Genomic DNA, 15,264 nt, shown 5'->3' with positions numbered 1-15,264 from the left:
GAGGCCCCGTCGAGGCTTCTCCCTGCCTTTTCCGGCCCTGTTTCCTCCCAGGAGATTCCTAGAGAGGCCCCATGGAAGCTTCTCCCTGCCTTTTCCGGCCCTATTTCCTCCCAGGAGATTCCTAGAGAGGCCCCATGGAGGCTTCTCCCCGCCTTTTCCGGCCCTGTTTCCTCCCAGGAGATTCCTAGAGAGGCCCCATGGAGGCTTCTCCCTGCCTTTTCCGGTTACAGTTTTGGAGGCTCGGGTTTGTAACTGGAAAATGGTTCTTGAGAAGAGGCAAAAAAAATCTTGAACACCCGGTTCTTATCTAGAAAAGTTCATAAGTAGAGGCGTTCTTAGGTAGAGGTACCACTGTACTTATGAGAGTCAGTTTGGTGCAGTGACTAAAGTATCAGACAAGACAGTAGGAGACCATGAGCTCTAATTCCATCTTGAGCCCAAATCAGAGGTAAAATGTTCCCAGTTCGCTTGTGCCTGTCAGTCGTCGGAAAACCAGTCACAAAGGGAGTGTGAGGGTCTGCCCACCTGCCCAGACACCGCCATTTGGGTTCTTTTACCCTCTGCACATGTGCAAAGCATTCTATGCATGCACAGAAGATAAAAGAACACAAATGGCAGCATCCGGGCGGTGGGCGGAGCCTTGCACTCACATCGCAACCAGCTCTCTTGACTACTGACAGGCACAAACAAACCAGGAGCATTTCACCCCTGGCCCAAATCCATCTTGGGCCAGTCATAATCTCTCTGTGCCTTATGGAGGAGGCAATGGCAAACTATTTCTGAAATCTTGCTAAGAAAACTGAATGGTCCAGTTAATCACCAGATATAAACATTGACTTGGGACCACAATGTAATAAAAAATAATAATTAAAGTATTAGATTAAGGTATGTTAGTGCTTATTCAGAATTACAGTTGGTTCTTGTTTAAGAACCTCAGTTGGTTCCAATGACACGGTCGCTAAATGAACCAAATGACTGAGAGACCGAAATGCTGTGAAGCTTTTTAAGCTTAGATAAAATTATCCCCACACTAATGTATGCTTTTGTGAGGTGCAAAAATTTAGGCGTAAATCTGGGCATTTGTCAGAAAATGATTTTTTAATAAACATTTATTACCATCATATTTGCAAACAGTTGTTATCTGAGGCAGCTGCTAAACAAGGACAACCCAGTCAAATGCATTTATTTATTTTTATTTAATAAACTATGTTTAAAAATAAAAGTACACTTTGAGCTTTCTGGTTTCTGCAGTTTCTACAGGCATGTTGGATATTCTTGAAGATAATTCTTCTTTATAACATTCCCTTTTAACATAGGAGAATGTAAAATGTATCTCATTATTTTCTTCATCTTCTTATACAGATGTTTCTCCATGCTGCCCCACTCCTTAATGTACGAAGTGAGGGTGTACGCAAACCGTCAACATGCATAGAATGTTATTCAGTACATTATCTCATTCTTAATTCTTCAGATGAAAGTTTTAGAAAGTTAAGATGCTGCCAAGATACTCAAATATAAATATTTTTATATTTACAGGATATCCAGTCACTGGAAGAGTTCAGAGAGAAAAATCAGAGGCAGCAGAAGCTATGGGTTGGAAGATTTATCCTCTATTCATCTGTCCTCTATCTTCTTAGCTGCTTAATTATTTATTTGTGGTACCTTCCTGATGAATGGACTGCTCGGTTTATTATGACTCTTCCACTTTTTGCATTTCCTCTGATGTAAGTTAAATATCCCTGTTTCATAGCCTTCCCATTATATTTACAGACGTTATGTAGAAAGTGTTGACAAGAATGCTATGGGTTCTTCTTGAAATAGAGCAGGGTTGTCAAAACTCTCAGTGTCACAGCATGTATCAGGACTTTCCCTTCTTTGCTGAACTTGGTGTGGGCATGACCAGGGCGTGACGCATCCAGCTCGTGGGCCACAAGTTTGATAGCTCTGAAATAGAGAGGTCTGCAACTATCCAGAACTTGTAAACAAGGAGTCAAGAAACAGTTTTTTTGTATAGGCTAAGCAGGACCTCTGAGAAATTCATAATGAATATGGAAACCCAGTAGCTTTCTGTTGTTATTTCTGAACAAGACATGTGCTAATAGAAACATAGAAACATAGAAGTCTGACGGCAGAAAAAGACCTCATGGTCCATCTAGTCTGCCCTTATACTATTTTCTGTATTTTATCTTAGGATGGATATTTGTTTATCCCAGGCATATTTAAATTCAGTTACTGTGGATTTATCTACCACGTCTGCTGGAAGTTTGTTCCAAGGATTTACTACTATTTCAGTAAAATAATATTTTCTCATGTTGTTTTTAATCTTTCCCCCCAACTAACTTCACATTGTGTCCCCTTGTTCTTGTGTTCACTTTCCTATTAAAAACACTTCCCTCCTGGACCTTATTTAACCCTTTAACATATTTAAATGTTTCGATCATGTCCCCCCTTTTCCTTCTGTCCTCCACACTATACAGATTGAGTTCATTAAGTCTTTCCTGATACGTTTTATGCTTAAAACCTTCCACCATTCTTGTAGCCTGTCTTTGGACCCGTTCAATTTTGTCAATATCTTTTTGTAGGTGAGGTCTCCAGAACTGAACACAGTGTTCCAAATGTGGTCTCACCAGCACTCTATATAGCGGGATCATAATCTCCCTCTTCCTGCTTGTTATACCTCTAGCTATGCAGCCAAGCATCCTACTTGCTTTCCCTACCACCTGACTGCACTGTTCACCCATTTTGAGACTGTCAGAAATCACTACCCCTAAATCCTAAAACTATAATATATAGTTTTTGCCCCAAGATAGGTGGCAAATAAATTTAACAAATGAATAATGATAATTTTGTATTCCATTGATTTGTGTATTCGCCATCTGAAATGCTATCCATCCATGTGTTACAGCAATGAGCACGTCCCATGGGAAGAAGTACTTTCCTTTGCCTGTCCTGAATTGCCCATGTTACAACTTATTAGATGATCCCAATTTCCAATGCTTGCTTGCTTGCTTGCTTGCTTGCTTGCTTGCTTGCTTGCTTGCTTGCTTAAATAAATAAATAAATAAATAAATAAATAAATAAATAAATAAATAAATAATGTTGTTATGTTATTGTTATTGTCTCCCACCTAAATTAAACAATTCTAAAGTTGCAGCTTTTTCTACATGGTGCTGCTCTAGACCTCTTTTTGATTTACAGTAGCCATTCTAAGGTACAAAATCCATGCTCTGCCTACTTTTCACAAGATATTCACACCATAGATTTGGAAATATTTTTTGGAAGGAAGTATTTTCTTCAGGCTTAAAAAAAGTGGGAATAAAGTTACATGAGACTAAGAAAATAACCTTCCACACAGAATGGGCAACTATTTGGCCAGAGCATGCATATGACCCTAGACAAGTCGTGCCCACCCTGGGGCTGCATGCAACCCTGGAAAGCTAGCAACATAGCTCTATAACATTAAATTTTAACATATTACATGATTTATATAGATTAACTATGTTACACATTGTATATGCAGCCTAAGACAATTCCTGTTCATTCAGTGCAGCCCAAGCAAGCCAAATGTTTTGTCACTTAAGTCTTAGAGACTTAGACTCCTGAAACACTCTGGAGTCTTTGACACAAAAATATACTAATTGTATTTATGGTAATCACAACTGTGTATTACTACACGAGAAACTTTGAGGAATACATGAGGTCAGTGAAATCATAGAGGACTGATGGATTATAGGAACTCTTGGAATAATTAGACCAAGACCCAGGGACACTGACTCAATCAACAGCCCTGGCCAGGTTGGTCACCGACTTCTTAGAACTCCATTTTCTCTTATCTTCTAAACTATTTTCTCACCTGCCTATTCTTAATAGAAGAAGATTCTTAATCTTCTTGTAGCATTAGCAGTAATTTGATAGAATATAAATTAGTTTTCTCACAATGGTTTATGAGAAGAATATATATATATACAGTGTTCCCTCGATTTCCGCGGGGGATGCGTTCCGAGATCACCCGCGAAAGTCTAATTTCCGCGAAGTAGAGATGCGGAAGTAAATACACCATTTTTGGCTATGGACTGTATCACAAGCCATCCTTTAACCATTTCCCATTCCCTTAACAACCATTTACTCACCATTATTACTGGTACTCACCATTGAATAAGACACTTAGTGATCCTGATATTTATAAACATAATTATTTATTAACAAGAATTATTTTTTTTGTTATTTATTTGCAAAAATTATTAGTTTGGCGATGACATATGACGTCATTGGGTGGGAAAAACCGTGGTATAGGAAAAAAACCGCGAAGTATTTTTTAATTAATATTTTTTGAAAAACCGTGGTATAGGCTATTTGTGAAGTTCGAACCCGCGAAAATCGAGGGAACACTGTGTATTTTAAAAAGCCTCTGGAAAGGGAAAGAAAACCCCCAAATGCTATTTCTTTGCTTCTTGTTTCTGTAGTGGAAAGTTATCTACTTTGCAAGATCAGATAGAATTATCCTCAGTTGTTTTCCCCCTGCTTGGAATAGCTAGCTGTTGACAACTTGTTTTTTTTCCTTTCAGTCAAAATATGAACCTATGTGGAATATGTAGTTTGATCTGGTGCTAATTCTGGAGTCTTAAGCAAAGTAAATAGTGCCTGCCTATCTTGGCCTGCAGTTCCTAGAAAAATGCTGCCTTGGGCTACTCTCCAAAGGTCTGATAGCATTACCAATGCTGGCAAAGTTTGCTGGCTTTCAGGAATATGTTTGCTGCCTACCTTAATGCATGCATTCAAATTAATTTTGAAAGTAAGATAATGAAGGCCTTTTCAGTGATTTTGCTATTTATATCTAAAATGTTTAGCTTAGCTTATTTTAAATTTGAAACACAGAATTGCTAACATAAATGAAAAAAATTATATAGAGCTATCAGAAGTATTTATTGTCCAAATAAACTAATATATAAAGCTCTTTATGTATTGCAAACAGGCAAAAAAGGGCTCACAAATTATAGAGAAAAATTAGGGCTACTCGAAGATTGGGGTCTGATCAACCTTCAGAAAAGTTTGACAGTATCAAAATTATGTTATCTTTCAAAGTATTTTTATTAAACATTTTAGAATTATTTATTATGTCAAAAATGCTAAAAAACATTTTAAAACATTTTAGAAAAGGTATATTATGATTGTTTTCTTTAGCATTGAATACCATTTCCTACCTTCAAATAAAAACATTTTTCTCTCTCTTCAGAACCTTATAGTTACTTTGATGGTATTGTTTAAGCCTCATATACAGGCTTACAGATTTAACTCTTTTCACTTTAGATAATGTAGCCCACCATTATGGACTCTGGATACTGAGATGATTATGCTCACTAGAAGTATACCTATTTATGTAGAACTAAAACTCTAGAACATTTTCTGTTGCTTCATTTTCTGGAAATTGCACACTTCTGAAAACACAATATCTGAGCTGAAACGTTCAGATGGCTGCAAGATTGCAGAAAGTCTAATTAATATCTATATTTATGCCATCCACAGATAGGCAACTGAAATGATTTGGAAAAGTATTGATTCTAAAAAAGCTTAGTATAGTTTTTCTGTTTCCTGTTAATCTGTCTGCATTGTGAGATGGCTAAAATGAAGCATCACATTTGCTGCCAATGTATTGAAAGCTGTTCAACATTGCCACGATGTTCATAAGCTTCAAATACTGCACAAGGGGGGACCAGTTTTACTCATACTAAAGAGCTTGCTATTTGGTTCTCTGTGAATAAAAGTTTGTAACTTCATGTTTGTGTAAATGTTTCTGTAAAAAAGAGGAAGAAATAAATAGTGGTTTTATTTTACATATAATGATGGATTTCTAATAAAGCCAAGTATAAATGCAACAGAGTCCCAAAGTCTGAGGCAGGATAATAATAATAATAATAATAATAATAATAATAATAATAATAATAATAATAATTTATTGGATTTGTATGCCGCCCCTCTCCGTATTTTCCTTCCACACAGCACTTTATTTGGATGCAATTTTATTAAGATAGGTGATGGATCAGTAGTTAGTTTTTGCCTTCCAGTTCACGGTCTGTAGTCATCTTTGCCTCTAATAACAAATATTGCTGTCTTAATGTCCTTGCTTGAATCAAGTCCATTCAGTGAACTTATAACATGAGACAAGATGGTTACCTAAGCACATGGCTTCCTTGACATTAGTTTTTTGTTTAAATTAAAATTGGATTAGTTACAATGCATTACAGATGATAGTTAAATTCTTACAAACAGTGACAATGTTCAGTTTGCTCTTTTCTAGATTTTAATGCTCAATGTTCTTTCTCTCTTTTACCCTCTAACTTTTCTCTTCTCTCTAGTGTTTGGTCTATAAGAACACTCCTCATCTTCTTTTTTTCAAAAAGAACAGAAAGAAATCGTGAGTATCTTATTTTTATTTTTCTCTTTTTTAGATCATGTAAGAATAAACAGTATTAATAGAGTGAAATTGTATACAAGTAGTCCATACTTAATGATCCCAATGGAGATCAACCAATCTGCTCCTAATGGTTGCGAAGTGGAAAATCATGTGACTATGATTGTGCTTTCTGGCTGGAAAGAGACAAGACTACTTAAATCCCTTCAGCTTTTGTTTGTCCACATCAAAAGCAATGCAGTTATGCCACTTGTCTGGGGCTAGAAGTCATGGGCATGTTACGCAAGCAGCTTATTCTCTTGAAATATCTTCTCTCCCATCTCTTTGCTCTTGGGAGTTGGGGGAAGGAAAAAAACCAAGCAATTTCTGTATATATTTCTGTCTGATCCTTTCTCACTGCTATTGTGAACTCAATTGCTTTTGATGTGTGGAAGAGCAAATTACTCTCTTGAAAATCCCTTTCTTTCCAGTATCTCTGCTCCACTGTAAAGTTAAATAATGGAAGAATATACAGCCTTGTTTCACTCCTTTGCCAACCTGATGTTTTCCGTATTGTAGACTATGGTTTCCTGACCCACGTATAGATTTTGCGTGAAGACAAATGAAATGTTCTAGGATTTCCATTTTTGTAAGCAAAGTCCATAACTTGACGCAATTGACACAATCAAAGATGTTTCTATAATCAATGAAGCATATCCATGTTGATCTCTTCTGAGCATTTTTCCGCTTTGTCAATTATCCAGCATGAATCAACAATAATGTCTCATGCTCCTCAACATTCTCAAAAACCAGTTTGATTATCTGGTATCTCTCTTCCCTTGTTAAACTCTAGTATGCTTTGAATAATCCTATTCATTATTTTGCTAGAATCTGACATTAAAGATATTATATGACAATTTTTCTCTCTTTAATATTGGATTAGATTAGATTAGATTTATTGGATTTATATGCCGCCCCTCTCCGAAAACTCGGGGCGGCTCACAGCAAGACAAAAAACAATATATAATGACAATCCAATACCCACCAATCCAATTTCAGTTTTAAGCTAAAAATTCACAAAAACAACCCCAAGTATTAAAACAAATAAACAAAACACACATACAATCAATCTAATACCAAAACAACATGGGCAAGGGGGAGATGTTTCAGTTCCCCCATGCCTGACGGCAGAGGTGGGTTTTAAGAAGTTTGCGAAAGGCAAGGAGGGTGGGGGCAATCCTAATCTCAGGGGGGAGTTGGTTCCAGAGGGTTGGAGCCGCCACAGAGAAGGCTCTTCCCCTGGGTCCCGCCAGACGACATTGTTTAGTCGACGGGACCCGGAGAAGGCCAACTCTGTGGGACCGAACCGGTCGCTGGGATTCGTGCGGCAGAAGGCGGTCCCGAAGGTATTCTGGTCCAGTGCCATGAAGGGCTTTATAGGTCATAACCAACACTTTGAATTGTGACCGGAAACTGATCGGCAACCAATGCAGGCTGCGGAGTGTTGGAGTGATATGGGCATACTTAGAGAAGCCCATAATTGCTCTCGCAGCTGCATTCTGCACGATCTGAAGTTTCCGAACACTTTTCAAAGGTAGCCCCATGTAGAGAGCGTTACAGTAGTCGAACCTCGAGGTGATTAGGGCATGAGTGACTGTGAGCAATGACTCCCGGTCCAAGTAGGGCCGCAACTGGCGCACCAGGCGAACCTGGGCAAACGCCCCCCTCGCCACAGCTGAAAGATGTTTCTCTAGTGTGAGCTGTGGATCGAGGAGGACGCCCAAGTTGCGGACCCTCTCTGAAGGGGTCAATAATTCCCCCCCCAGGGTAATGGATGGACAGATCGAGTTGTCCTTGGGAGGCAAGACCCACAGCCACTCCGTCTTGTCTGGATTGAGTTTGAGTTTGTTGACACCCATCCAGGCCCCAACAGCCTCCAGGCACCGGCACATCACTTCCACTGCTTCGTTGACTGGGCATGGGGTGGAGATGTACAGCTGGGTATCATCGGCATATTGATGATACCTCACCCCATGTCCTTGGATGATCTCGCCCAGCGGTTTCATGTAGATATTAAATAGCAGGGGGGAGAGGACCGACCCCTGAGGCACCCCACAAGGGAGAGACCTCGAGGTCGACCTCTGACCCCCCACTAACACCGACTGCGACCGACCAGAGAGGTAGGAGGAGAACCACTGGAGAACAGTGCCTCCCACTCCCAACCCCTCCAGCCGGCGCAGAAGGATACCATGGTCGATGGTATCGAAAGCCGCTGAGAGGTCAAGGAGCACCAGGACAGAGGACAAGCCCCTGTCCCGGGCCCGCCAGAGATCATCCATCAACGCGACCAAAGCAGTTTCCGTGCTGTAGCCGGGCCTGAATCCAGACTGCCGAGGACCTAGATAATCGGCTTCTTCCAAGGACCGCTGGAGTTGAAGTGCCACCACCTTCTCGACAACCTTCCCCATAAAGGGAAGGTTGGAGACTGGACGGTAGTTATTAAGCACGGCTGGGTCCAGGGAAGGCTTCTTGAGGAGGGGGCGCACAAGTGCCTCCTTATAAAGGGCCGGGAAGGACCCCCTCCCCAAGGAGGCGTTGACAATCTCCTGGACCCAGCTCCGTGTCACCTCCCGACTGGCCGAAACCAGCCAAGAGGGACACGGATCCAGTAAACAGGTGGCGGAACTCACAGCTCCAATGGCCTTGTCCACTTCATCAGGTGACACCAAGTCAAACTCCGCCCAGACAGGTGGACAAAGACGTTTAGCCCCAGTCGCCTCAACTGACTCGTTGTCAGTCGACTCTGTTTTACAATTGGAGTCGAGGTCCGCCCGGATCCGAGCGATTTTATCAGCGAAAAACGTGTTAAAGTCCTCAGCACTGCTCTGCAAGGGCTCCCCAACTCCCCCCTGATTAAGAAGGGAGCGGGTCACCCTGAACAGAGCGGCTGGGCGGGATTCCGCTGATGCAATCAAGGCGGCATGGTACGCGCATCTTGCCGCCTTGAGCGCCACTTTGTAAGTCTTAATATGAGCTCTTACAAGTGTTCGATCGGATTCAGACTTACTCTTCCTCCATCGCTTCTCCAGACGTCTCTTCTGGCGCTTCAACTCCCGGAGCTCCTCGTTGTACCATGGGGCTCTACGGGGTCTAGTGCCGCGGAGAGGTCGCAACGGCGCAATCCGGTCAAGAGCCCCTACTGCAGCCTTGTTCCAGGCCTCAGCAAGGGTCTCTGCCGAACTGTGAACGAGTGTATCTGGAATGACCCCAAGCGCCCTCTGAAAACCTTCTGGATCCATCAGGCGTCTGGGGCGGAACAACTTAATTGGTTCCGCCTCCCTGCGGGGAAGGATTGGAGCCAGGAAGTTAAGCCGCAGTAGGAAATGGTCTGACCATGACAAAGGCAACACTTCTAAGCCCCTTAGTCTCAGACCATTACTCAATTGCTCAGAGAGGAATATCATATCGGGTGCGTGCCCACCCTCGTGGGTTGGACCCTGAACTACTTGAGTCAGGTCCATGGCTGTCATGGTGGCCATGAACTCCTGTGCCAGTCCAGAGGAACCGCCGAGTGACGGCAGATTGAAGTCCCCCAGGACAATAAGTCCGGGGAACTCCACCGCCAACCCGGCCACCTCCTCGAGCAGCACAGGCAGGGCTGTTGACACGCAGCTGGGAGGCAGGTACGTGAGTAACAAGCCCACCTGAACCCCTAAGTCCAACTTCACCAGAAGGGACTCGCAACCCGCAACCTCTGGAGCAATGAGCCTACGCAGGCAAAGACTCTCCCTGGCTATAATAGCCACTCCTCCCCCCCTTCCCTGGGGTCGAGGTTGATGCCACACCCGAAACCCAGCTGGACAGATTTCCGAGAGAGGAACTCCTCCCTCTGGGCCCAGCCAGGTTTCGGTCACACAAGCCAGGTCGGCCTCCTCATCCAGGATCAAATCCCGGATGAGGAGAGCTTTATTTACCACCGACCTGGCATTGAGCAGCAGCAGCCCAGGAACATAGATTGACCTCATCCAATTGGTTCGCCACTGTATTTTTCTCCAGATTTGTTGTCATCATTTGGTTACAACCGTTATTGATTCTTCTGTTGTTTGTCATATTTCTATAGATGTTACCTCAATTCTTTTAACCTTCCAATTTGGTAATGACTGGAAGACTGATTTGGTTTTGTGGACAGATGTCTTTGATTTTGAAATTTCCATTGTGGACAATTTCAGCATTCCCCATCCATCCATTGTTAAAATTTAGAGAATTTTTGGAAAACTTTTTCATGTTTTTCCATGTCTCTTTTCCATCTTTACTGCCTATACAGATATTATTGTAATACTGCTTCTTGTCTCTTCTAACAGTTTTTTGAAATTCTTTGTTAAGTTTCTTCCTGAAATCTTTGGCTTCTCTTTTTCTTGGCAATTTCCACTGTTTGTTCTGATATCCAGTGTGCTTTCTTTTTCTTTCTTTCTTTTTTTATCTTTGGCAATCTCTTTTCACATTCATTTTTAATGACTTCTCCAAATTCATTCCAGAGTTTCTCTGGTTCCTGATGAATGAGGATCAAATTTCAAAGTGATTGTTGATGTTCTCCTTGAAAATGTTGGGTATATGCTCAAGATCATATCATGGGAAATGGTTGGCTTTCTTCTTTTGCTTTAGCTTAACTTGGAAATTGCCCATGAATATTTTGTGATCTGTTTCATAGTCCGTTCCTGGCCATGTTTTTGCTGTTATAACAAAGTAGTTCTACCTCCCCCTACCATATATACACAATCAATTTAATTTCTTTTAACTCCATCTGGTGATCTCCATGTTTTGGCATTGTTTTGGTTGTTTGAAAACTCTGTTAGCAATGAAAAATCATCAGACTGGCGAAAATAGTTAAGTCATTCTCCTACTTCATTTTGGGTTTTTTAGACAATGAAGTTCAAATTTTTGTATAGTATATGCATGTGTATGTGTGTATATTTAAATATGATGTAAGACAGCCTATTGAACTTGGGGAAAAAGTACAAACAACTGTAGAATATGCTATTTTCATATTCTTGCATGGTACATGCTATTATTTTGTTCTGTAAAATGAATAAAATGTATATAGTGCTAAGCATCTTAAATAGCAAATTTCACAATAAACTTAAATTAGGATTAATGAGCAATCAGTGTAGAGTATGAATGTAACAAAGCAACTTGCTTATTAAACATTCAGTCATAAAACTGAATTATATTATACTAATTCAAACATTTAAGAGCAAAATTAAATCCTACAATTATTTTTTCAAGGTAATTTGGGTTTTAGTTTTATATTAAAAACAAAAAATAGTGTTATTAAAATAGAAGAATCCTGCTTTATTTGTGTTATCCTATATATCCAAAAGGAAAACTGTAAATTTGTTTGGTACCACAGTATATGTGCGCATTGGTGCACACCAGCCTGCAATCCTGGTGTTTTTCATGGAAGTATCCTAGCATGGAATACTTGCTTATCTTTTGGAATATGGGAGAGGATTTACCAATCTGTTTTCAATCTAATCAAACTTATTATTCACTAGTACATTGCCCATTTGTTGAGGGACATGAAATATAAGCAATCAAATGTACATTATTTTTATTGTCCTGCACAATAGTTTCTAAAATCTGTTTGTGACCTTGCAAGGCTTACAATTAAAACATAAACAATATCAAAAACCACAGAATAAAACAATTGTGCAAATGATACAAAACATTAAAACTATTTGAACCATGCAGTTCAGTCATCAGGAAAGCACAGTAGTTCATAAACAGGACAATCATTTTCATTCTGATGCTTATTTGTATATCCTCGTATAAGTGTCTCCTTGTATATGAGTCAAAACTGCAGATTTTAAGTAAATTGAAAGTGATTTGCAATATTTCAGTTTGCTTTCAAAGTTCAGTGGGAGACCAAATAAGCTCCATAGCAAACCAGCATATTATCAGATAGTACAAAGAAAAAAAGATCTGTCTCCTTGAAATTAACAGCACTTATTATTTTTTGACTGCAATTAGCAGACTGTGGAGAAGAAAGGGGATTGGTCAGAGTTAACATAATGTGAAGGGACTAACCTCTTGACAAGCCATAATGTAAACTTCAAACACAGGAATGGCTGCACTTTTATTTTACTAGCCCTTCAGATCTGATTGCCAAAAATGCTTTGGAGAAAGCAGAAACAGATATGTAGCACATATTTGTAGCATCTTAAAATAACTATGCCTTTTCCCAGGATCCGCAGGAAAAGCAGTTTCTATGTGAAGCATCTTTTGAAGGTTAAATTTTATGCGCTACACAGCTGTTTTTACTATTGCGTTATTTTTACTATTAATTACTATTATTGGTAGAAACTAGCACAGGGAGCAGGGCATGGATGTCATGACTTTTCCCCTAGTGTTGTTTTTAACGTGGTTTGGTATCTCAAACAGTTTAACGTATAATAAACGCTGAATGTATATACATATTTCCTCTTATGGCTCCAAGGTTTGAGAGCTGCATGTACCCTATAGGCTGTTGCCAACATATTATCTGCTCTTAGAAAAACTTAAAACTACATTAAAAATGTACAGCAAGCTGAAATAAAATGCTAGATATTTAAAGGATACTTAAAAGGAATTTTAGAAGCTTGTTATTAAAAACTATTCAAATGAATTGTTTATAGAACAGTCAGACTTTACTTGTAATGATTCTTAGGCTATATTTGGGCATACCCACGATTTTTTCGGTTTCTTGTTGAAGGCAGCATTCTTTTCAGTGTGGCATTGTATAAGTTAGAGACCCAGTGTGGTTTGTTCTTAACATATACAGCTAGAAAGTGGAACACTATGAATTCTAGTCCAGTCTTGCTCACAAATCCAGTTCTTTTCTAGCCCTAATAAATAGGAAATGGCAAAATCTGAAAATTCTGAAATCTGGCCAAGGAAACTGCAGAGGCTTGTCCAAGCAGTTGCCACAATTTGAAACCATACGTGTAATAAATGTTACTCTTGAACATGATTTGTTTTTCCAAAGAAGATTTTTGAATCCTTTGTTTTCATGTCAGTATACATTTTTGAGTTATTTAGATCTAATCCAGGGGATGCTTAAACATTTCCAGTTGATGTACATACATACAGGCTCAAACTCAACCCTGACAAGACGGAGTGGCTGTGGATTCTGCCTCCCAAGGACAATTCTATCTGTCCATCCATTACCCTGGGGGGGATCACTGACCCCCTTAGAGAGAGTTTGCAACTTGGGCATCCTTCTTGATCCACAGCTTACATTGGAACAACATCTTTCGGCTGTGGCGGGGAGGGCATTTGCACAGGTTCACCTGGTGCACCAGTTGTGACCCTATTTGGACAGGGAGTCATTGCTCACAGTCACTCATGCCCTCATCACCTCGAGGTTCAACTACTGTAACGCTCTCTACATGGGGCTACCTTTGAAGAGTGTTTGGAAACTTCAGATCGTGCAGAATGCGGCTGCCAGAGCTATCGTGGATTTGCCCACATTTCGTCAACACTCCGCGGCCTGCACTGGCTGCCTATCAGTTTCCGGTCACAATTCAAAGTGTTGGTAATGACTTATAAAGCCCTACATGGCATCAGACCAGAATACCTTCAGAACCACCTTCTGCTGCACGAATCCCAGGGACTGATAAGGTCCCACAGAGTTGGCCTTCTCCAGGTCCCGTCAACTAAGCAATGTCGTCTGGCGGGCCCCAGGGGAAGAGCTATCTCTGTGGCGGCCGCGGGCCTCTGGAATCAACTTCCCCCGGAGATTAGAATGGCCGCCACCCACCTTGCCTTTTGCAAGTTACTCAAGACCCACGTTTGTTGCCAGGCATGGGGTAACTGATATACCCCTGAGCACATATAGCTTTTATGAATGGCATGATTGTATTGTATGGTTCTTAATGATGGGTTTTTAAATGTTTTTGTTTTCTTTTTAAATATTGGATTTGTATATTGTTGTGATTGTTGTGAACCGCTCCGAGTCTCCGGAGAGGGGCGGCATACAAATCTAATAAATTAAATTAAATTAAATTAAATATTAAGCAATATATGCAACAATCTCTTCAAGTCAAACTAGGTGAGGATAAGGAATATAAAAAATATACTCCAAAACAGGAGTTTTATCATAGCACCAAAAATATTCTTTTAAGCATAATTTGAAATTGTTTCCACTGAGAAATGAGTCTGAGGCCTGGGTTTCAAATTGGTGTGTATATTTTTTTTTTCTCATTTAAAGGGAGTGGAATTATTGTTAGCTGAATTTTCTGCAGGCAAATATTTTAAGACATTGGCAAGAGTAATCTTATTATAGAAATGAGTTTAATCTGAAAGGAATTCAGCATATTTAAGTTCTTACAATGTGTTCCTAATTCCGGTGGTTTAAAAGTAAAACTAAAATCTGTTTTGCTTTTGGGAAAAGGGAAGCTGTGTATTTTTATAGTTCAGCTAATCAATATCTTTAGGTGTAGAACAACCCTTCAGAGGAGCCCAAAGTATGCAGGAGAATATATACATGTTTAAAGTGCTTTTGTGAGCTTATTATTGTAAGATTTAGTTTCTCCCATTTCTTGAATTTCTTGTTTAACTGGTGATATGAAACCTTTCCAACTTTATTTAACATGTAATAATTAAGTAATAGTAGCATTCTTTCTTAATAATCAATCCACTGCAATTGCATAGATTTTTAATGGCTGTTTATTCCAGAATTTGAAATTATGTGGGTGCCCTTGTCATAAACCTTGCATGCATTAAGCCTCTCCGTTCAGTTCTATTTATCTTGACATTAGCAGTGATGTTCTTGGGCCATCTTTATTAGAACTCTCTTATTATACTTCAATATTTTTTTTCAATTGCTTTGAGTTAAACAT

General features: G+C 40.0%; 1 protein-coding gene across 8 annotated transcripts in view; it reads left to right on the top strand.

The window, feature by feature from the left end:
• The window catches only part of LNPK (lunapark, ER junction formation factor), a 76,400-nt gene that overhangs the window by 18,594 nt on the left and 42,542 nt on the right, over positions 1 to 15,264 (top strand). For all 8 annotated transcript variants that reach the window (XM_070731809.1, XM_070731807.1, XM_070731806.1 and 5 more), the window contains 2 exons: positions 1,537 to 1,724; positions 6,354 to 6,412. In XM_070731809.1, the coding sequence (XP_070587910.1) occupies positions 1,537 to 1,724; positions 6,354 to 6,412 (247 nt within the window). The remainder of the gene's footprint in view (positions 1 to 1,536; positions 1,725 to 6,353; positions 6,413 to 15,264) is intronic.

This window comes from Erythrolamprus reginae, chromosome 1 (assembly GCF_031021105.1).
Source record: "Erythrolamprus reginae isolate rEryReg1 chromosome 1, rEryReg1.hap1, whole genome shotgun sequence".
Lineage (NCBI taxonomy): Eukaryota > Metazoa > Chordata > Lepidosauria > Squamata > Dipsadidae > Erythrolamprus > Erythrolamprus reginae.
The sequence above is the reverse complement of the archived record's forward strand: the minus strand, read 5'-3'. Positions and strand labels throughout refer to the sequence as shown.